Genomic DNA, 23,651 nt, shown 5'->3' with positions numbered 1-23,651 from the left:
TTCTTTTCTTTTCTTTTTTTTTTTTTTTGTGTGTAAATGCATTTTTAAAGTGGTATAGCAGTGATTTATAAATGATAGAGCAGATAAAATAAATAAACCCCACAAGTTCTCATTAAGCAGCAGACAAGATGATTTTTTGGAAAAAAGAAAAAATTCAACACCTTAAAATATCCAAATGTCTTTGAAACCTGTTCATTAACCTTTCGCTTATTTTTTCCAGTGTTCTTAACGTTTTGATATTGTTTGCAGTTAACTAACATTAACTATCACCCAACGCAACTGAAATTACGTATACATCATCTTTTTCTGATCATATTTATAATATGAAATGAAAGTGATCAATAATTGCCCTATCTATAAAATCCATAAATTGATGTAACTCACCGTCATTAACTTTTACACTTCAAATTGACGTGGAAACATAAATGAAAGCTAACATACTTTTTAGATAAACCAAGTGAATTTTAAAATCAAAAATAAATCAAGGAAAAAATATGTGTAAAACTTAAAATAATAGTAATAAAAATGTTTTTCACGTGGAATGTATTTTTAAACACTTTAGCTACATAACTCATTTTCACGTATCTCTTCATTGACATTAAAAAAGTGAGGAACAGCTCGTTCTTTCACTATTGCGCTGGTCTAGATAATCCATCTAATGTCTGTTGCTTTTACTGATATTTTTTTTATTTGCACTTCAATCTATTATTTAAGTACGGAGATGTAAAAAGAGATGGGTTTCATTTAATTATGGTCAAATCGTGGTCAATATCAATTTATTAAGATTTCTTCATAATTTGCATTCTGTTGCCCCAAAAGGTCGTCGATTTCTTAGTAAATATAAAGTTAAAAAATTTAAGTTTTTTGCATTGTTATCATTTGTTTTGCATACCTTCTTATACGATTACAGATTTTAAAGTTTTCTAATTATTAAATATATTATCCACCACTAGCGCAGCCAGAAATACCTTCTGGAGGGGGTTTTTTTGATCAAAAGTACCAAGTGGAAGGGGTTTTTTTTTAAAATCAAAATAACGTTCTGAAGGGATTTTTTTTTTTTTTTAAATCAAAATAACGTTCTGAAGGGATTTTTTTTTTTTGATCAAAAGAGCCGTTTTATATGCGTAAACTACTGTATTAGAATTTGCATTTATGTTAAAACCAATGGCTTTAGGGGTGTTTTCATCCCCAAAACCACCCCTTCGTTGCGCCATTGTTATCCACAGTTGATTAAGAGAAATGTTTGAATTTAATTGTTTCCAAACAAGTGCTCATTCTTCATCTTATAATTATCCTTTTGCCGAAACTTAACTCAATTTCTTTGTATTTTCAGATGCTCCCGTGCTTACACACATTCTGCGAACGCTGCCTTTTACAATATACACCTCCTGAAAGCTTAACTCTTTCGTGCCCTCTTTGTAGACAGCAGTCTATACTTCCAAAACAAGGCGTTTCAGGCCTACAGAACAATTTTCTCATAAACAATTTGATGGGTGTTCTAGAACAAACTTCAGTTTGCGGAAACTGCCAATATAAATCGAGCTGTGGAGTATCCAAATGCTTGGAATGTAACCAATACTTATGCCAACGATGTGCTACTAAACATCAAGAGGATCCGAATGCCAGCATGCACTCCCTTGTAGCTTTAGGTGATAATTGCTTATTTAATGAGGATGATAATAGGATTAATAACCACTCGGCAGGTAAAGAAAATGGTGCTGATAAACAAGATTTACTTACTTGCCTTAAGCATATAAACCAATCGTTACGCTTTTATTGCAAAGAGTGCGAAACTGCAATTTGTGTTACATGTACTGACATCGAACACGCTGGACACATAACCGCTCGACTCACTGAAGCTGTAAAAGACGAGAAGAACAGTTTACGGGACCTCTTGAAAAAAGCTTATGAACATGTACCCGAGTTAAAGGAAGCTATTGAATCCGTAAGCAGTGTTTCATTTTCGTTGGCAAACAAGCATGCCAAAAATACCCAAATGATTATTGACTGTTTTGATAATTTAGAGAAAGCTGTTCAGCAACGAAAGAATGAACTAATACATGAACTGGATCAACTAGCATCAAAGAAGCGCAATGTATTAGAAGAACAAAAGAATGTGTTGGATATGTGCTTGTCCAACATATTGGCCAGTTCCGAATTTACGGAAAATGCTTTGTGCTACGGAAGTGAAACTGAGGTCATACTGGTTACCAAACAAATGGCGGAAAAGCTTGAAGACTTTGCAGACATGCGCATCCAAAAAATGCCAGAGGAAAATGATTTTCTTACTTACAGGTCAGAAGGGTTTGATGCTGCAAAATTAGCCATTTTAAGTGTGGGAAGTGTGACAACAACAAGTGCAGTAGCTCATCAATGTACCGCTGCTGGAGAAGGTCTTAAGTTATGTGGAGTCAACAAGCAAACACTAGTTGTTATCACCGCTAAAGACCGAAGAGGAGACATTGTTAGAAATGCTGGCAATGTATTTGAAGCAGAGCTAACTTCCTCAGAACTTTCTTTCTCAAACAAGCCTAAAATTGTGGACCAAAAAAATGGTAGCTATGATATGCACTATACTGTACCCAAGGAAGGTACATATCAATTGAGTATCAAGTTCCTAGGACAGCACATATATGGAAGTCCTTTTATTGTAAAGTCATATATAGAAGAAGAGTCTTCGTCAAGTGATCGACCAGTGAGCTCTAAAATCCCACGCACTACTGGAGTAAGGCAAAGAACAAGTAAATCTTCCTCCAGCAACCGTTCTAGTGGCTCTAGGTTACGAAACAATGCTATAGAAGATGATTTGATTTTAAAAATAGGAAATAGAGGTACAGTTAAATTTTTTTCGCAGTTTTAAAATTGATTTTGATGTATTCATTTTTACATTCTGAACGTATCACAAAATGAGGTAGTGAAATCCAAAGGGATGTAAGTGCCAAAAATAAAAAAGGAGATAACCAGTACAAATGGTAAGTGAACATCTCTTCTGTTTTGGGGCAAGAGATGGTACTAGTAGCCCTGGTAATAGGTGCTGCTATACAGCACTGTACAGAAAATAAATTTCAATGAAAACCTATCGAGGACAGGAACTTTAAACACGTTTTACTGTAAACTTTATAAAACCCACTTACATCCCTTTGCTTCTCACTGCCTCAAATAATCTCAATTTATTAAGCTTCATCGAAGATAAATTCAGCAAATACAATTCAACAGGAGTAATTATTAATTTTATATCTTTTCTTTTTTATTTATTTATTTATTTTGTTAGATACAATTAAATTCTGAAAAATTCTTTTAATTCCAGCAGTTTATTACATAAGTATAAAAAGGGGGGGATCACTGGGAATGGGGGAAGGGGGTGATGTGCGCAACAATTTAATGGGTTTCGAAAAGAGGTGGGCAATATTATACTCTTTAATGATTCGTTCATCAGAGGATCGTCCATTTCTTTTACCCGTTCATTGAACTTGTTCATTTAAACAACGGAATTTGTTTTAAAAGTTGCTAGTGAGTTGCCAGAGTTACCCACATACATAAAAAAATGTTTCATTTGATCAGTAATATTCTTTTAAGAAACAGCGACTAATACAACCTAAAAGTAGGAAAATATACCAGTAAAAATTTAATCAAAAACATTTCTTTTAGGTTTAAATGCATTAAGCAACTATAGTTCGTTTTGTAAGATATTTCTCGGTGGCCAAGTGGTAAAATACTTGCTTTTTCATTGCAAAAGTCGCAAGTTCAATTTCAGTATCTCGTAAAAATTTAAATACTAAAAAATTTCATTTAATAAAAACAAAAAAATAAATCTGTAAATATAATTTTTGGTTGTCAGAAAAAAAAATTGCAAATTTAATCTAAAATAACAAAATATATATCGGTAGCTCACTCAGGGCATCAGAACTGAATAAAGCAAAGTACTCAGCAAAATATTATGGAGCTTCAAAGGTATACGAAAGTATCCATAGGAAAATATCCGAGGACAATTCTTAATAAAATGGGAGGAGGGGGGAATATTTATTTATTCTAATAATTAGAGTAGGAAAGAAAGTGGAATATTCGAACATTTTGTTAGTAGCCCAAATAAGCTAACGGACACATTAAAAACTGCAAATGAACTGCAACGATTAAAGAGTGACGAATGAAGCAGAAAATAAAAATGGTTATAAATGAACATATTATACAGAAAAAAAAATTATTACGCTAAAAAAAAGGAAATTTAAGAGAGATTGGTCGTTAAAAGTTTTAAGATGATTCTAAAGAAAAAAAAGAACGATTTTACCAAATGCATCAGTGCAATGTTCCAAACTGTTAACCGTTTAAAAGAACGCTCGTTCATTTTTTAGGAGATTGTACTGGTACGTTCATTCTAAGGATTAGGTCTTTTTGACCCGTTCACGTTCATGAACGACACATTCTTAATTTCGAGACAAGAAACTCAAAAACGGGAATAAATGTTCGGACTTCTGATTTAGTGAAAGTTTTTCTAAACTAAACATTAGCCGCTCATTCTCCAAGTGTGTGTGTGTTTATACCAAAAGTATCAAATACATTACCTGCAAATTAAAGTTATTTATGAAATTCATTACATTAAATAGTTACCATTTTTGACTCAAATTCATACATGTAATTGCTTGTTGCTCATTCGTACGATGAACATGGAAATCACTTCTTGACAGGGCTGACGAGAGGCTGTGTCAGACTAGTCGGAAACTATAGTCCCGGTCCTTAAGAGTCGGGGGGGGGGGAGGAGTTGGAGTAATTTTAGCTTAAAAAATTTTATGGGGGGAGGGGGCCGGGATGTCAAAGTGACAATGGGCCCATCTTGGTCCTCGCTGGTAACTCCATATCAGTATACTATTTAGTTTCGGTAGTAAATTTTGCTACGATAAAATTTGGGAAGGTTGGAATTATTTTGAAAAAATACATCTTTGAATTTTCTCTGATAGGAAACCTCTAAGTGTCAACAAAAATATTTGTCACAGATTAAAAAAAAAAAGTTTTAGAGCTTGTGAAGGTGTTTCGATCAATATTGCACAGTAAAAAGGGGAAATAAAAGCCATCGATTATTCTCAACAATTCTTCAGATATATTTAATGGACTATTTTTCCGTTCTGTCAATAATGAAGATATTTTCAAAAAATTACATGCAAAAATCAAGGTAGTGAATGTATGAAATTAAATCAAAGAATGTTTTAGAAAAGAAAAATTGTTCCACGTGTTTCCTCTATAAAATAAAAAAAAGGAAATAAAAAAAAACATCTGTTTTATGCATAGGTGTTTCGAAGAAATGAGTCCATAAAACATTGATTAATTCCTCAACGATAAGTAACATCATTAACATTCAGCAGCTCTTTTCTTTAATCAAGGCCATAAATATTTTCATCCATTCGATGCTTTCAACATTTGAAATCAGCACCCATTTAGATAAAGTCAATGGGCATTTAAAAAAATCAAAAGGTCAAAATGTCTTTATATTCTCCATTTAAGGTGAAGATTTATGTCGACGTTAACAAACCAAGGTGATAAAACTAGCATTCGTCGTATTGCTAGTTTTATGACTTTAGTTTGGTAAATTATTTCGTAAACCTTCGTAATCTCGGTTGAGTGAAATACTTTTCCGTTTTTCTCCATTTTTTTGCTATACTTATAAAAGAATAAACCTGAGATTTCGGATAGACTATTGAAACTGAAGTCTAGTTTTTCTTTAAATGTGAATTAGATCTACAAGTAATATATCCGCTGACAGCCAAAAGCCTCTATCTTCCGCAGTATTTCATGTATTGGAAGTACACCACTTTAACCACCATACAGAGCCATCAAAAATTTTCTAAAACCTTTTTTTACGCGGTTACTTTTTTCTCCAATAATGTAACTTTCTCTTTCAGCTGTCTGCGACCCAGATAAAAAAAACTCCCGAATATTCTGCAAGTTGAATCAGCATTAGATTAGTCATAATACTTGTTATAAACTATCACCAAGGCATATCGGGAAAAAAATGCGAAATTTAAAATTGAGTGAAACGTGAGCTCAAATTTAAAAAATAATGGAAAACTTGAACAGGCAGCTGCTGGAGCACGCGCTTTTAACCGCTCAGACACAAAGGACTCCATAGATTAAAGTACCTTTTTTGCTTTTACTTTTCTTTTTGTATCTTTACGAACTGAATTATTTTACTTTAAATTCAACAAAGCGAAAAAAAAATCTTTCTAACTCAGGAATAGTCAGCAGATCTCCTCAACAACCTGCGACGAGCGTCGCGCGGTTTCTACTATCGGATACTGGCCAAGTGGAATAAAATTGTTTACTAAATGATTCAATTGAATAGAGTCAATAGCAGGGCTGAATGAGTTGGAGTCGTAGAGTGGGAGTCGGAGTCGGGAACTTTAAAATTTCAAAAGTCATAGTCGGCCAGTTTCCCTCTGAGTCCTTAACTCTGCCAGAACTGGGGAGTAAAAGTCGGAGTCGTGGAATTGTACTGATTGTGATGTAAAAGAGTCGGAGTCAAAGGTTCTAAAATTTTAAAGAGTTGGAGTTGGTCTTTTTCCCTACGACTCCGCTGCCCTGGTTAATAAACGTTTACTCATAATCTGCGTAGAGCGTTTTTGCATTGATTAAGTGGCTTCGTAACCGTGATGAAGATAATTACTTAAATGTTTGTAGGGCTTTAGCTGTATTGATTACTCTTCTATTCGAATGATTATTCTAATTTTTCATTGGCCTGAAAATTTTATGCTTTAGTTCAGTTGATTGTTCTTTCATTTAAATGAGTGTTCTAACTTTTCAATAGCTGACTTTGCTGAAACTTTTGGAAATGTCTCTAATAAACTCTTTTGGAAGAAGACATTGAAAATTAAAAAAAAAAATTAAAAAAAAAATTAAAAAACGGCAAAGAAATAATTAAAACAGTTAAAAAAAAAAAGCTCAATGACTATCTTGAAACTTTCTTTTCTTTCATGAAGAAGACACGGAGAAAGCGCTCTTTTTTCAGCACCGAGAAGCATTATTTGAAAAATATATTTCTTTTTAAAATTGATGCTGATATTTTTCGTTTTTTTAATTTTATTGAGTTTTTCTTTCAATACACGTTATGTCTCTTGTTATTTCGCTTTCCCCCAACGTAAGAACTAATATGTTTTAGTGACACAGTTTATTTTTCGATTAACCCTTATGAGAAGTAACATTCATTTATTTCTTCTAAAAATATTTTTGTTTTTAAATCGTTTTGTGACTAGAATGCCTTAAAATTACATTTTCTCTCCCCCCCCTCCCTTTTGTCAAAAACTTAGAGAAAACGGGTTCTTTAGAATTCTGTGAAAAATAAGCTCAAAACACGAGTACATTATTTGTTCTCACTTTATCTCCTACTACCCCCGTATAAGCTTTATTTCCCCGCTCTTTCTTATAATATTCATTATTTCTTTTGTTAATAACTTTAATTTATTCTAATTTTTTCTTTCAAATAATTAAAAACATTATCTGTTGATGACTTTGATCACGGCTTGAAACAAGAATTTAGACTTTCAGGAACATAACTTAATGATAGGAAACTGAATTTAGTACTAAATGACGCGTCAACAATTTGTTAACAGGCCATTCAACGAAAAAGCCGCCGTGTAGTCCCGTTGATAGCTTGTATATTTGAATAAAAAATAATAATCTTAAAGAGTAATGAACAAAATGTTATATTAAAAAAAATCACACATACGTTTGTGATTTTTTAAATCACAGATTTTCATTGTTATCTTGTGTCCTGTCAGCTAGAATGGCAATTTGGGGAGCGCTGCTTCACTTTTCTAACTATACCGTATTTTCGTATGAAACCCGACTTCCAGAGCACGCATACGCCATTAAGACCTGTTTATAGGGTAGGCAACCATTCACAGCATAACAACACATTAACACAAAGAAAGCACAAGAACTGGCGAGAGAAAGTACATCGATGCCCGAGTCGGTATTCAAACCCAGGACCTCCCCATCCGCAGTCAGACTTCTCTGACCACAAGACAAGGCGGGCGGCATTTTTTTCTTTATACAGATTTTTGTTCATTACCCTTTTACAGTATCATTATTAATGATATGCATGAGCTTTCACGTAGGGGACACATGTCCGTTTTTCCGGGGAATGTCCCTAATGAGTTTAACATTTCACTTCATCTGTGTAACTCGTAAAATAATTTTTACAGGCCGTGGAAGAGGTGAATTTACGAATCCTCAAGGAGTTTGTTGCACGAGTGACGGGAAGATCGTCGTTGCGGACAGCAATAACCAGTGTGTTCAAGTGTTTGCTTCAGGAACTGGGGAATTTCGTTTAAGATTTGGAGCCAGAGGACGATCCCCGGGACAAATGCAACGTCCAACGGGAGTAACTATCTTACCTAATGGAAATTATGTAGTTGCTGACTACGAAAACAAATGGGTGAGCATATTTGACTCTTACGGAAAATATGTTTCACGTATTGGAATTGGAAAGCTTCTGGGACCAAAAGGAGTGACCGTAGATAAGAATGGACATATTATCGTAGTGGATAACAAAGGTAAGGAAATCTTTTATTTTATTTAAAAATCAAAATAAAAAAAAAAATCTTACGCAGTAATTCATTTCTTCTTAGAGTTTTGGCTTAAGAAAGACAGAGGAAATAAGAGACAGCATTTTTAAAAACTGGATACCGATTCGACCTCGCTGTAGACAGAGTGGCGTAGTGGTTAAGCGGTGGTCTCTTATGCCTAATGCCACGGGTTCAAACCCGGGTCAACTCCATGGATTTTCAAGCTGCTAAAATTTTTCAGCGTTCAAATCGCATAATTATGCGGCACGTAAAAAGATCCCTTGATTTTGACCTTGAATAAGCTTGGCAAAATCAAATTCCTAATTCTAGGGCAATTTTACATCGAAATGAAATCAGCTGCCCCCATCTGGTAGGGAAACTGGGCGTCAAATGGTAGTGCTGCCACAAGAAAATCTAAATGCCTGGGGTAGGTTTGAAAATGGTGAGAGAACAATACGCAGTCTCATCATAGAACAAAGCTCGCTAAAAATATAGATATTGCTCTTTTTCACTTCCTGTGCTATTACTAATTAATAATTTTTTTGGATTAGCAACTTTTAACATACCGTTCCGAACACTTTTCCTAAGAGTTGAAAATTATACCCATGTTTATAAGTGTAACTTTTTTTATTTGCCTATTTTCAACTGCCGGAAGTTGAAAATAATGTTGCCGTAATGAATGCAATTTTTTTTATTCCTAAAGATTTTCAAAATTTCTGTTTGTTATTTTAAATGACGGTAAATCGTAGATATTTATAATGTTATATATGAATTCATGTTGTTATTGTTGTTATTATTAGTTTTTTAAAAAATTATTACAATCGTAGGTTTTTTATTTCCTGGTAACAGTGGTAACACGAAATAAGAGACATTCTTATACAGGGTGGTTATAATTAAAGTTACCCTGTTTAGACCCCTCTAGTGATCAATCTACGCATCGGATTCCGATGAAACTTGGAATATAGATTATATAGACCATGGGGAGCAGGATTATGCAATAAAAAAAATAGTTCAAAAATCGACAATAGGCTGCGCTCTACATACGTAAAACTTCCGGCAACAACAATGTTGATTATGAACAGTCACTGCATTTCGATTACATTACCATATGATGTGGTTTCACTGGTGATTTCATCCTCGGTCCCTATTTCTTTGAGGAGACCTCGCTCCTAGGTCCTAAAAGGTGTTCCGTCAGAGGTCCCCGATATTGCGCACTTCTTGAGCAGCAAGTCATTCCTGCTTTGCAACAACCAGTGTGTTTGGACTCAACTGTCTTTATGCAAGATGGTACACCCTTTCACATTGCTCGTCCAGTAAAGGCACTGCTTCGTATGCATTTCGGTGATGACAGGACAATTTCTAGGCATTTTCCTACAGCTTGGCCCCCGCGATCACCGGATCTAAATCCGTGTGACTTCTGGCTGTGGGGCTTCCTGAAAGATCGGGTCTATGGTGGAAGCATACACGGACGGTGCATGAATTAAAGGACAGCATAAGGCGCCATGTTCATGCTATTGATAGGGAAACCCTTCGTGCAACTGTGGCTCATGCTATAACACGTTTTGAGCACGTGATTGACGCAGATGGAATGCACATTGAACAAATTCTGTAAATAAAATTGATTTTGTGTCACAGTCTCCGTCTTATTTGATTCATGCGCCCTTTTCTACCCTGGTGGTAGATTTTTGAACTAATTTTTTTTATTGCATAATCCTACTCCCCATGGTCTATATAATCTATATTCCAAGTTTCATCGAAACCCGATGCGTAGAACGGTCACTAGAGGGGTCTAAATAGGGTGATTTTAATTATAACCACCCTGTATTTCCCTTGCTTAAGGGGTCTAAGGACCTTTAACCTTCCAAGTTTTCGACTTTCCACAAAAAATATATGTTATGCATATTTTAATTCTGAACAATTTGATACCTTATTTATTACCATACGCAAAAAACTTTTCAAGTTATCGTAAAAATGCGTAACCTTTCCCCATAGAGATTTATGTTAATAGCAGCTGTTTAAGCGTCTTTTTCTTAGGTGCCGGTTTCTTCGGTTTTCTCGTTTTGCGCGCAGATATCTGAGAAAGTTTCTAATATATTTCCGTAAAACTTTTCATGTATGTTTATCTGGTTTATATTTATGACCTAAACCAAAATTTTTTTTTTAATTATTTATTTATTTTTTTGAAATTTTATAAGTTAATATCTAAAATTTCCAAAGTTTTGTGCAAAAAAATTTTTTTTTTAATATTAACTTTCATTCTGAGTTAAAATTTAGGTTCAAATCATAAAAATATACTAGACAAAAATGCATGAAAAGTTTTATGGAAATATATAAGAAACTTTTTGAGATATCATGCGCGCAAAACGAGAAAACGGCTCAAACAGCTGCTGTTAACATAAATCTCTATAGGGAAAGTTTACATATTTTTACGGTAACTTGAAAAGTTTTTAGCGTAAGGTAATAAATAAGGTATAAAGTTGTTCAGAATAAAATTGTGCATAACATATATTTTTTCCAGAAAATCAAAAATTTTGAAGGTTAAAGGTCCTTAGACCCCTTAATTAAAATGATGCAAGTGCTCATATTATTGAAACTTTTTTGTTTGTTATATGTTTCATTGATAAAAACATAGTCTGTTCATTGTGTGCGACAGATTCAAATTATTTTTACTCTCACGTGTTTCAATTTCGAAAGCGAAGTTTATGAATATGATTAGGTATCGTTAGGATCGTAGGGCTGCCTCTCGTTAAGTTTTACTCATCAAAAACAACCCTGTTGTAAAAATTTCCCCGCCAAGAAAACCTTTAACTTTTCCGCACAAAAAAGAAAACCTGCATCCTAAACCCAAAAACCCTCAGCCATAAAAAGTTATGATATCTAGTTTGCCCGCCAAGTATCTGCCAAACTATCATCCTCCCTCTTCTCCTTTTTCATCACAGCTACTTCCATTAGAACCTCCTCCCACCTTCAACTCCTCAGAAATATGGATAGATCTTTTAAATTGTTTATCTTGTTTGGCGGGAAGCTTTTTGCTCACCAAGCAACCACTTTAAAAAGCTTCCCGCCAAACAAGATAAACAATTTAAAAGATCTATCCATATTTCTGAGGAGTTGAAGGTGGGAGGAGGTTCTAATGGAAGTAGCTGTGATGAAAAAGGAGAAGAGGGAGGATGATAGTTTGGTAGATACTTGGCGGGCAAACTAGATATCATAACTTTTTATGGCTGAGGGTTTTTGGGTTTAGGATGCAGGTTTTCTTTTTTGTGCGGAAAAGTTAAAGGTTTTCTTGGCGGGGACATTTTTACAACAGGGTTGTTTTTGATGAGATATCACATCTTTTTGCATTGATATTACTACTTTGTCTGTATTTTTAGAATCAAGAACTTCAAGTCAGAAAATTTTCAATTGAAACAACGCTGTTTTGTGTTTTTAAGGAACAATAATGGCTAGCCTAATTTTACGTCAAATTATTTTCTGACTATTAAGATTCTACGTTCATTTTGCGAGAATTGGACGGTTTAAATTTTATTGCAATTCTTGTATCCTCTCTGTTTCAAAGAAAACTTCTTGGATAATAAAATACTATATTTTAAATTATATTGTTTTCGAGCATTTTACAACTTCGCAATAAATTCTACTACAGTTTCTTTATTTGACAGATTATTCAACATTTTCATGAAGGTTTCTTTAAATGTTTTACAGCTTGAGGGCTATTTTAATCTAGCTTTTCACTTTTTGTTTAATTACATTTTTTCTCAAATCGTGGATTATTTTACGTTTTATGGGATAATTTTAATTGTTTGGTGATTTATCTTTTTCTTGATAGAAGTCTTTGTCTTGTTTAATACCTAGTTTTGTTTAAAAGTTCATTTAAAAAACGAAATAACGCATGTTATCACCAAGCAAAAAAAAAAAAAAAACTAAGCCATTAAATATTTTAAATTTGAATGTGTCAGAAGATCTATACAACTTTACTCGATGTCAAATAGCGGATATCCCAAATTTGCCATTGCGAATGCGCATGTTGCGCGCGGACTAAGCTCATTTAAAGTCTTGCTTAAATTAATTGCAAAAATTTTTTCAGCTAACAAATTACTGCAAAGCACGGATATCCACACACGTAATTCATATATTTTCAATTCATTATGTGTTGTTTGTGAAAAATCCATTAATTTAGAAAATAAGCAAACCAATAAAAAAGTGCTATTTTTCGCTTTCAATTAAAAAGTTATATGTGCCGTATTCATATGCGTACAGTTTCCTATAATTTGTCACGTAAAATATTGTAATGGTTTAACCCCAGTTTCGCGCCGACATTTAAAATTTCTTCCCTCCATAAATATATAAAAACTGAAAAACAGGGGGAAGGAAATTTCGTATCGGCAAAACTTTGGGGGGGGGGGCAGCATTCTAATCTCATTCATTATTTTGTTTCTCTGCTTAAGTATAAGCAAACAACATAGAATCTGAAAACAGAAAGCCCAATGAGCTAAGTCTGCACTCATGCGCAGTCGCTGTGGCAAATTTGTGATATCCGCGATTTAACGTCTAGTTGCAACTGTTGGATATGTTTTAGTCTTGATTGAATTTTATTTCCTAAGACAACTTTGGAATAACTGTTAGATCTGTTCTAACCTTGCAATTGCAGTCCGAGATAAACAAACCCTATGAACTGAGAGTAAGTACGTAATAATTTAGGGAAAATTAGTGATTTTCAAACTTCACTTACTCCGGCCCATGATGTCCCTGGGGGGTGAATTTTTGTATATGTACTCAATGGCCCCCCAAGAATATGTATACAAAAAATCATTACCGTAGCCCCCCGGGGGGCTGTGATAGAACCCCGGGAAGGTACAATTTGGGGGGTAAAAACGAGGGGGAAGGGGAGGGGGTCAAATGGCACAAAAGGCACATCAGTAGGGCACAAGGAATGTGTGTGCGAAATTTCAGCTTGATTCCTTTTTTCGTCTGGGCTGTAGCCCTGTCAAAGAAAGCGAAAACTTTTTTAAACAGCGATTTTATAACTTTAATACCTCCTCCCCCTGATGGTCCAGGGAATTGTATTTTGGTTTACGGCGTCAGGGGCCACTAGAGATTGAGTGTACCAAAAATCAACTCCGGGGGCCTTCATAGGGTTGAGATACAGAGGGGTGAAAAACCCAAAAAACCCCAACTTGTTCTGTCGTGTAATCTTGGTCTTGGTCGCTTTTATTTCCTTTCGTCTTTGGCGGTGGATTTGCTTCTGTTGGCTGCTGACGTTTGGTTTCCTTGGCGGGGCGGGACGCTCCCGCGTCCCGTAATGGGACTGATCCGGGCTAAGTATTCACGCTCGAGAGAAGATACTCACAAATCTTGCTGCTTACGTGTCATTCTTTGAATAACAAATTTGACTTGCTTGTTTATTTTTCGTGGATAGTGGCGAAAAAATCTTTCCAATGATGTCCTACTTTTGAAGTTTGACGAAGTTTTATTTAAGTTAGAGCGCACCCCACTCCCCCTCCCCCCTTTTTTTTTTTTTTTTTTTTTTGAGAAATAACATACAATAGAGTCTCGACTTACACGAGGGAAGCGTTCCAAGACCCCTCGTGAGTCGAAATTTCGCGTTGTAAAAAAGGGTATGTTTACGACGTTTTGATAAACATATACAAGTATTTCAGACACTTGTGAATACCCCTCAAACTGCTTTGAAGTATTCCTCAAGTGTCAACGTTTTCCACACAAAGAACTAACTTAAAAAAAAAAGAAAAAAAAAATTAACTGCCTGATTCAATACAAAATACTATTATGATGCATTAAATTGATAAATGGAAGAGAGGGAGACTTCAAGTGCAATACCATATGTATAGCACACAATAATAATAATGAAAGGCAGCAACATTGTACTACTGTACAGATAGAGTAATAATAGTTATACTTAAAAAAAAAGAAGATGATGAAGATTGGTGCTGTGTCGCTGACTATATCGTTATAAGTTTTGTCATGCATGTCAGGGATCTTCACTCTTTCTTTATTTGTAAGAAACTTTCTCTTCCCTAGCTTAAGATGAAGCAGAGTTCTTAGGTTTAACTTTAAGATTTAGAATGAGAAAGCGATGTTCAGGCTAGAACGGTATCTGAACTTCCGCTTTCAGTGATGCTAAAGGGACGGAAGGCCATTAATGAAACCAATATAGTAGCTAATAACGGAGCCAATACTTATGCAGCGCGATTCCATTCCGAAACTTTTCGTGCTGCGGGCGAGAAATTCGCGTTAGCTCTATAATTCATTTCTCGTGAAAAATTCGCTATAGTCATTCCGCGTAAGTCAATTCCAGTTGTAGCGCGAGTCCAATGTATATGTGATACTGTTACTTCCCACGTTAAAATAACCGTGTTCTTTTCTGATTTTAATGCAACAACACAACTGTGGTTCAAAATCCTGCTCCTAATGAGTTAAGATTATAAATTCATGTAAATTTGGTTCAGAATTCAGTTGAGGAAAATTGACCATTCAAAAGCTACATTTTCTGACCCATGGGAGGATCGAGCCCATGGTCACGTTTCTTGAAGGAAAGTTCTCACCAACTGATTTGATAGGTCGTCATCTCGGATGCTATACATCAAAGCAATGTGCAATAAAGTAACAAAACAAATTGACATCGATACCTCTATTCTGTTAAGATATTTTTAAAAGGTTACTCTGCCATTTACCATGTTAAAAATTAATGTTTTATTTTACCTGATTTTAACAACAACAGAACTGCAGTTCAGAATCCCGCAATGACTTCTTATAAAAAAAAATCGTGGAATTTTTGATTAGAATTCTGCTAAAGAAAATAAGTCATTGAAATGACATTTTACGACCCATGGGGATTCGAACTCACGACTTTTGCATTATTAGCACCACCCTCTAATGGTTCTGGATGCTATGCAGCAAAGCAATGCGTAATAAAAACAGAATAAATCGTTTTTCGACAAAACAACCGAAACGTAGACGGTCTGTTTATTTTCCTACAGAAGAAATTAAAAATTCATGCTGTTTAAGTTTAATTTTTTTAATAACAGTCAACATTTGACTTGCTTGTTTATTTTTCGTCGATAGTGGTGAAAAAAATATTCAAAACAGTACTTATGAAGTGTGATAAAGTATTAAAGAAGTTTCGGCGTTCCTGCATAGAAACAAATTTGAGAAACAATAAAAACTAGCTGACCTGTGCGAATCATTAGCGCTCGAAACATATATTATAGCCTTGCTGTAAAAATGCGATATAAAAATACCATATAAAAAACTAACATACTGCTTGATTTAAAAAAAAAAGTGTTCCCACTGCATTAATTTTTACGCCTGAGGTGTTATATACAAAATACTCGCGTAACTAATGTCATATGCTCCACTAATCCTTTCTGGTTTTTTAGTGTTGTTTTCAAAAAAGGAGTTACCAAGAATCGAATGTATACCAGCTCTATTTCATCAACTAGGTACACACGTCGTATATCCTTCTTGGTGAAGATTTTTCCAAGCAAATATGTGGTGTGGCATAGTGTGGGTTAAAAAAAAAACATTTAAACACAACAAGAAACATCACGAATATACACTTCAAAAATACTAAAAGCTAGAGACTTTTTTTTACCTAAAGAAACAACGCTAAAAATTATTTAAAATACTTAAGTTAGCTTTTTTTCTATAACAGTTCAGTGCATAAAAGGATATTAATTGAAATAAAATCTTTTTAAAATCTTGCATTTCACTATACAAAAGGTTTTTTTCTCATACTCTACAAAAAAGAGCAAAGTGGTTCAATTTACGATATTTCAAGGAGAAAAAACATCCCAAGAACAAACCGCAGACGTAAAAAATAAAAAAAGATCATACAGTAAATTACAAACGAAGATGCTACTAAATTATAAAAATTATACGCGTCTACTACTTTAATAAAAGTAAAATGAACGTTCATGGAATCTGAGGCGCGTTTTAAAAATTTGCCAGTATAAAATTTTTCTAACCCAGTCTACAAGAAAAACAAAACAAAAAGTGGTGGGGAGAGGGACAGTTTTTTTTTCTTTCATTTGTAATAGTTAATAATTAGCAAAATCAAGCACACACTAAACAAATTTCTAAAATGGCTACGTTCAAGCCAATCTTAATGAATCGGCTAACTTCTTATGTACTACTCACTGTTCTAAACTGTCACACACCCAACGATTTCATTTCCAAATTGGTTGCGTTATGTTGAACGTAGTGAATACACCTACGACCTAAAACACTGAATTTTTGACATTGAATACGAATGACACTGCAATTTAAAATAAAAAACTCAAACAGTAGCATTTATTTTACGATGTTTAAGTTATTTTTCACTAAAAAATCGAATTTTCCAAAGAGCTGTAGACGTGAACACTTTTACTACTCTTAAACAAAAAATCTGACTTGAGATGATGAGTGGTATCACTCTACTATTTATAAGGTACTTTCTGGTGTTTACACTGAAAGAAAAAAATTTTAACTAGAAATTGATACCTAAATCTGTTGAATTGATTCAAAAACAAAGAAATTAGGGAGATTTTTCTAAATTCATAAGAAAATGGTGTATCCGAAAAGTGATCGAAAATCAAATTTTTGAAAAAATCTTCAAAATTTAACTTTTATTCAAAAATCTAAAAAAAATAATTTGAGTTTGTCTCATAGATATCTACTCGTAAAAAAATAATGGACAAAATTTGAGACATGACGGCACGGCTGACTTTTTAAATTTGGGTGATTTGAAGCGGAATGATCCACATTTGAGTGATTTTTCGTACATAATGAATAGTTTTTTTCAACTAGTTATTTATATAGTTCTTGCAATGTACGTAGATACAATCTTCATGCAGCTGCTATTCAGCTTTCAATTCGTGAACAATCTGTATGGTTTCAAGTGTAATTAAAATGAACGTCTTTAGATCTAAAATGACACTGGAATACAAATTAAAACATTAATGGTTAAAATTATTTTGATACTTTACAACGATGAATTTTTAATAAAATGTTATCATTGCAGGCAATATAAAAATTGCCTTTCACATTAAACAACTCTTTAAACAACCTTTAAAAGGATTTCAGAGAGGGTATACCTAATTGTAATTTAATGTTCTAAACCTTAAACCGCTTGAATGAAGTATACTTCGAAAATGATTTGTGAAATTATCACGTATCAAATTTTGATTGCATAAGAATTAACTGAACTTTCATTTCAGCTTTCACGCATTTAATATAACTTTTAAACTTCCCTTTTTAAACACCATAGGTGAAAATGTTTTTCATCAGCAGTGACATGAGGATCATTCAGAATTTGAATGGGGTGAGATGCGATCTTAAACTTAAGTAACCTCCTCTCCCCTCCATTTATTTATTTATGTTTACATTTTTATTTATTTATTGTATTTATTTATTTTATTTATTTATTTTACATATTTTTTATTTATTTATTGTATTTATTTATTTTATTTATTTATCAATTTTTTTTGAGGAAAAAAAGGTTTGTATAAGAATAGGATAAATCGATTTTATACTGAAAGAGAGTTAACTGAATTGACTTCGCCCGATCCATGCATGTGTGTGAAACATAACATTTATAACGCTCGACGCATGACTTGAAATTAATTAAATATAGATGCCCGATTTCACTTTTAAGTTCTCAACGGAAAAAGTAATACAACCGGCTTATTTACGTGGGACTATTAACTAACAAATTTCTTTTTTCAGTTCATGAACAAATCGTATATTCCAAATTTCCTATTAACACATATGAAACTGTACAAGGTTTTTGAACATATATTCACAAATTAACTTCTTATACATTCGTGAAAATAATTCCATGTATTTCTTGAAACATAGCAGCTTTGTAAATTAATCAGCTGTAAAGGATACGACCTTGAATACATTACCCACACAAATACATCAATACGCCTCATGTCATTCAAAATGATTTCGATGAAATTTACAAAGGATTAATTAATCTAATTCGGCAAACCCGAAAATCATTGCGGTGTGTAACACTGAGCTTATTGTTTGGTTTATTGACAACATACATTTCGAGTTCGTGTACTTACAGGACCCGTTTATGAACTCACGTCCAATATGACAGATAGTACAATACAGGCACATAGTGTAGGACAAAATTAACAGCACAGAGAAGGAAGTTACAACCAGGGGGCAACGGGCGGGAATCGAACCCACCATCACGGGATTACTACAATGACGCGCCAACCAACTGCGCTACCGAGGCCTCACTGCGCTTATAAATTCCGTTTCATATATTGAAGTAATGATAATAACCTCAGAAGGGTCAATTGTAGTAAATAATTCTTTCATATATTGTTATCATATTATATATAACTATAGCAATTCGAATGACAGTTATCTGTGTCGTTAACAGTAACAAGGATTCAGAAAACATTAAATCATGCTGGAAATATATACATATTTCGCGTGACTCAAAAATTTCCCACTTATATCTATAAACGTGGCAAAGTGATATTAGGGGCTGTTCATAAATGATGACACACTTTTTTTCCAAAAAAAAAAATGACCTCCCTTCCCCTGTGTAATAATTTGCCACATGTCAAACTGTTTTGCTTCAGCACATTGTTATTAAAAAAATGCGTGACGTCACACTGTTTATTACTCCCTCCCTCTCCTTGTCACAAACTGACACAATTTTACGACCGCACCCCCTTCGAAGCGTGACATCATTGGTGGACGGACCTTTAGATATCTGTATAAATTCCTCAGCTAGCCGTATGTAAGCATTTGCTGTCAGAATGTCAGAGTCTTCCTCAAAATCCGAATGCTATTATTAAAAATAATAATTTCTATGTGGTCTAGTGGTTAGGTCATCTGCTTTTCATTCACACAGTTCAGGTCGGTACCATCTCTAGGTGATATTGCAAGTGTTCGATTCCCGACATTTGAAGTGTTTAAACATTCCTGCCGCGTCATGTGGTAATGCTTAGGATGACTATGAGTATGACTTCATGTTAAATAGAAGGAATTTGGGTAAAAAACCATTAAAACTAGCTACCGGACACTTTGTTATACTCTAATATTGTGTTTTATTTCCAACTAGCTGCGTTGCCTGGCTTTACACGGTCTACCTCGAAAATAAAAGTTATGTCAAGTGATGCATGTTCAACAATCAGGCTTCAATTAGAGCAAAAAATAATGTAAAATTCCCTGTCAAAATAATCATTCTCAAAGAAAGAAAACGGCAAATCAAAAATTCCCGAAAAATTTAAACGCAACGTATCTGATTATCTTCTGCTGGCAGTATAAAGAAACAGAAAGAAGATAAATCGCCAAATAACAATCAAAAGGCGTGAGTTTTACCTGAAAACAAAATTTTATCTAGTTACAGTAGACAAAAAAAAAAAAAAAAAGTGGCAACCTTCTGAATTGTTTTCACGCTAATTTAAACGCGCAAATTAAGTTCGCGCAAACGATAATTTTCCGAAATGAAATTCTGTTCAATTAGGCTTAAAAATGCTTTAAAATTTTTCCCCGGTGATTTTACAGTCTTGTTCTTTTTTTTTTTTTTTGAAATTCGAAGAAGTTAAATCAATTTTAGGGGTATTTTTCGTGGGCTTTCAAATGGCGCTAAATTAGAACTGATCGGATAAATATTTCGGGTAAGAGAGAAAGAGCCATTTAATGCCATTTTCGGGCCCAAAAATTAAAATTAGAACGGCTCGGTTCTTTTTTAGCGTTTGAAAACCCCCCTACGTTCTTTTTCAGGTGCCCAAGTATCTCCCTGCAAAATTTGGTCCAGATCCGATGAAAATTGGATTTATATTGGAAGCATACATATATACACACATATTCTTTGTTTTTTTTATGTATATAGATAAGGTTGTATACTGGCTCCTCACTTTTTGAAAACCTAGTGGACTAGTCTCCTCGTACATTCTTACATGTTGAAACATCGCAGATGGTTAACCACTTGAGAATTTTCATGCCTTTTTTAGCACAAGATGGAGGTTCTCAATGTGATGCAAAATGAACTGAGCATTTTAATTTATCCGAAAACAGTCATGCCAAATAGATGCTCAAAGGATCACAAGTCGCATAATCGTACGATTGGAAGCTGACGATTTTCAGCAGCTTGAAAACCCACCGGGTTTGAACCCACAAACTTAAGCATCAGGCGTCAATCCCTTACCAATACGCCACCCTGTCGACTGTTTTACTATCATTTAATTTCACTATTTTCTGTCAAAGTTCTATAAAAAATCTCATTTTAATAATACAAAAAAAAAAAAAAAGTTTTCTTATAGTGTCTTTTTTATTTGTTTATTTGAAAAAGATTATTACAGTTATTTTACTGCATATGAAAATGAGTTCATATGAAATAGATGATATATTAAATTCAAAATTCCCCCTTTCTTTTTTAGGGAACAATGTTTTAGTTTTTCAAGAGAATGGTAAACTTCTTTACAAGTTTGGGAGTCGTCCTTCAGAGCCTGGCCGTTTTACTGGTCCCCACTATGCAGCCGTCAATAGTAGAAACCAGATTGTTGTCTCTGATTTTCATAGCCACTGCGTAAAGGTACTTTTTCTAATGTGTGCTCTCATTTACAAAGAACTTTAAATTTTTTTTATTTATACAGAAGCTAATCAGGTTCACGTACATGGAGAACCATGTACAAATTGGCTTTGCCATTGGACAAACACAGGAAAAAGTTACTACACTAAGAGAAGAAAATAATTCTGAAGACAACGTTTAACTCACGCATACGAAACAAAGCTTCTGCCACAGAGTCCTCAGATTTTGACTTCATTGCACTGCCCCCCCCCCCCTCACGTTTTCTTTTTCACTACTTTGCCAAGTTATACTGTTATGCTAGATCTGGGTGAAGTATAACTAACGTCTGACAAAATTTATTGTTACAATACGAATTACAATGAGGCGTTAAGTGCAGTGTTATATGCACTCAAATATAAAAATATTTTTACATCAACGAAAAGAGTGCACAAAAAGATAATTCTTCCTATACAATGCAATTGAATATATTAAAACAATTAAACTGAGAGTTATACCTTAGTTTTTTACAATTGAAACTATACATACAACGCTTAATGCGTTCATGTTTAAAAAAAACTTCAAAAAACATTACAAAATAACATCCACTCAAGTAGATTGTGTTTTTAACATTTAACCTCCCTGTAAGTTAGAAAACCATTCTTTCATTTTTAATAAACTTTCCATTCGTCGTACAAATCCTTCATTGCATAAAACTGAAGAGTTTCTTTAGTTTTAATCATTGCAAAAAATATTAGTTAATGTTCACAGTGAACTAATAGTCAGCTGCTTATGTTTTGTAGAAGTTTAAATGAGTGGTAGTTGGAAATCCATAAATGCTTCTTTCTTACTTCATTTAATTTTTATCTATTTATTTATTCTAGATCTTTGACTCTGAAGGAGGATTCTTATCATCATTTGGATCAAATGGGGAAGGCAATGGGCAGTTCAATGCTCCAACTGGTGTTGCCATAGACTCACAAGACAATATCATTGTTGCAGATTGGGGAAACTGCAGAATACAGGTAATTAAAAAGAATATGTCCGTTTCATGAGAAGTGATAGCAAAGGTAAACAAAGCAACTTGATACTAGGTGATACCACTATAGCAGTACCGGGGAAAAAAAAGAAAAACCTTTGGAAAGTAGTAGCTAAGTTGTATAACTATTTCCTGAAAGAGATAAATAAGTAAATTACCTACCAATACGAAGCACTTTTTATGATTTTATCACGATGTTTTCAAGTAAAATCTACCATGTGGAGTTTACCGTTTGCCATTGTTTTGAGTTTTGAATTGTATCCCTGTCCATCCATAAGGGGAGCAGAGAGGGGCTCGAGCCGCTTCTAGGCATTGGTACTGTAAATTTTTTAATTAAATTTGAGCATAATTATCATTCAAAACATTTCAACATAAGCCATTAATGAATGGATGTTATTAAAATCTTCCTTATTTTAAATTTTTTTTATAATTTTAATCTGAACAATTTTGCTTTTAGATTTATAACAATGTATTTTCAATGTGAATAAAATATGAATTCGCTTATAAAAATAAAAAGGCCGTCTGACTTTTAAAACAGAAAGTTTTCACGAATTTAATTTTCTTTTATTACTTTGTAAACAGAAAAAAAACGCAAAATTTGTTTCCTTAAAATAAAGCTTTGAAACACATAACTTTTCTTAGACCCCACCACTCCCCCCAGGCGGATACAGGAAACCATTTTAGGGAGGGGGTCATGCTGAAGAATAAAACCCTGCCCCTATGAACGAACCTAGGGTTTTTGGGTACAAAAAATTTCTGAAACTGCTTGGGGTTCAATAAAAAGCATTAACTTGGCCAGGAATAAGGCCCCTAATTGGGGATAAACGTTGCAAATTGACTTCATAAGCAAAGAAACGGTAGTTCAAATATTTATTTTCAAAAATAAGTAATGAATTAAAAAGATAAACTAATTGTTTACAATTTATGTACAAAGTGCTTGAACACAATGTGGACAGATAATATTGTTGACGGTTTGGGGTAGGGTCACAGGGTCATGACCCCTGTGACCCTCCTCTGTATCCGTTACTGGCCCCCTCCCTCTAAAATTTTACATATCAGCACCTATGGTTTATCTCTTGCTGTGTGTAAAATTTATTGTACACAAATTAGTTGTGTATGTATTCGCTCCTTAGTTCACTTTATCATTGTTTTTCAAAATATTAAACTATTTCATTTTTCTTCAACAGGTGTTTGATATGAATGGTTCATTCCTTTCCTTCATTAACACATTTGGTGATCCTCTATATGGACCTCAAGGGCTTGCTTTGACATCTGATGGAAATGTGGTTGTATCTGATTCCGGAAATCATTGTTTCAAAGTTTACAAGTATCTTCAATAACATCCAATTTAAGATGAAACCCCGAAAAGTAAAAAAAGGCTACAACTTCACCTATGACTCGCAATGGATTATATGTCATCTAAAATGTATGTTTTGACACAATTAAAATATAAAACATGACAAGTGATGAATGAAATAATTTCACAAATACAAATGCAACAATTCCAAAGCTGAAAGTAATAAATGTT

General features: G+C 33.9%; 1 protein-coding gene across 3 annotated transcripts in view; it reads left to right on the top strand.

Annotated features, from left to right (window-relative positions):
- Nucleotides 1–23,651, top strand: part of LOC129231859 (tripartite motif-containing protein 2-like) — a 97,344-nt gene extending 73,693 nt beyond the window's left edge. For 2 of the 3 annotated variants that reach the window (XM_054866240.1, XM_054866241.1), the window contains exons 3-7: nt 1,334–2,831; nt 8,190–8,540; nt 20,957–21,111; nt 21,969–22,109; nt 23,311–23,651. In XM_054866240.1, the coding sequence (XP_054722215.1) occupies nt 1,334–2,831; nt 8,190–8,540; nt 20,957–21,111; nt 21,969–22,109; nt 23,311–23,463 (2,298 nt within the window). In that variant the 3' untranslated portion in view covers nt 23,464–23,651. The remainder of the gene's footprint in view (nt 1–1,333; nt 2,832–8,189; nt 8,541–20,956; nt 21,112–21,968; nt 22,110–23,310) is intronic. The other variant, XM_054866242.1, reaches the window with a different exon arrangement.

Source organism: Uloborus diversus, chromosome 10, assembly GCF_026930045.1.
Source record: "Uloborus diversus isolate 005 chromosome 10, Udiv.v.3.1, whole genome shotgun sequence".
Lineage (NCBI taxonomy): Eukaryota > Metazoa > Arthropoda > Arachnida > Araneae > Uloboridae > Uloborus > Uloborus diversus.
Note: the sequence above shows the minus strand (reverse complement) of the source record. Positions and strands in the feature narration are given on the sequence as shown.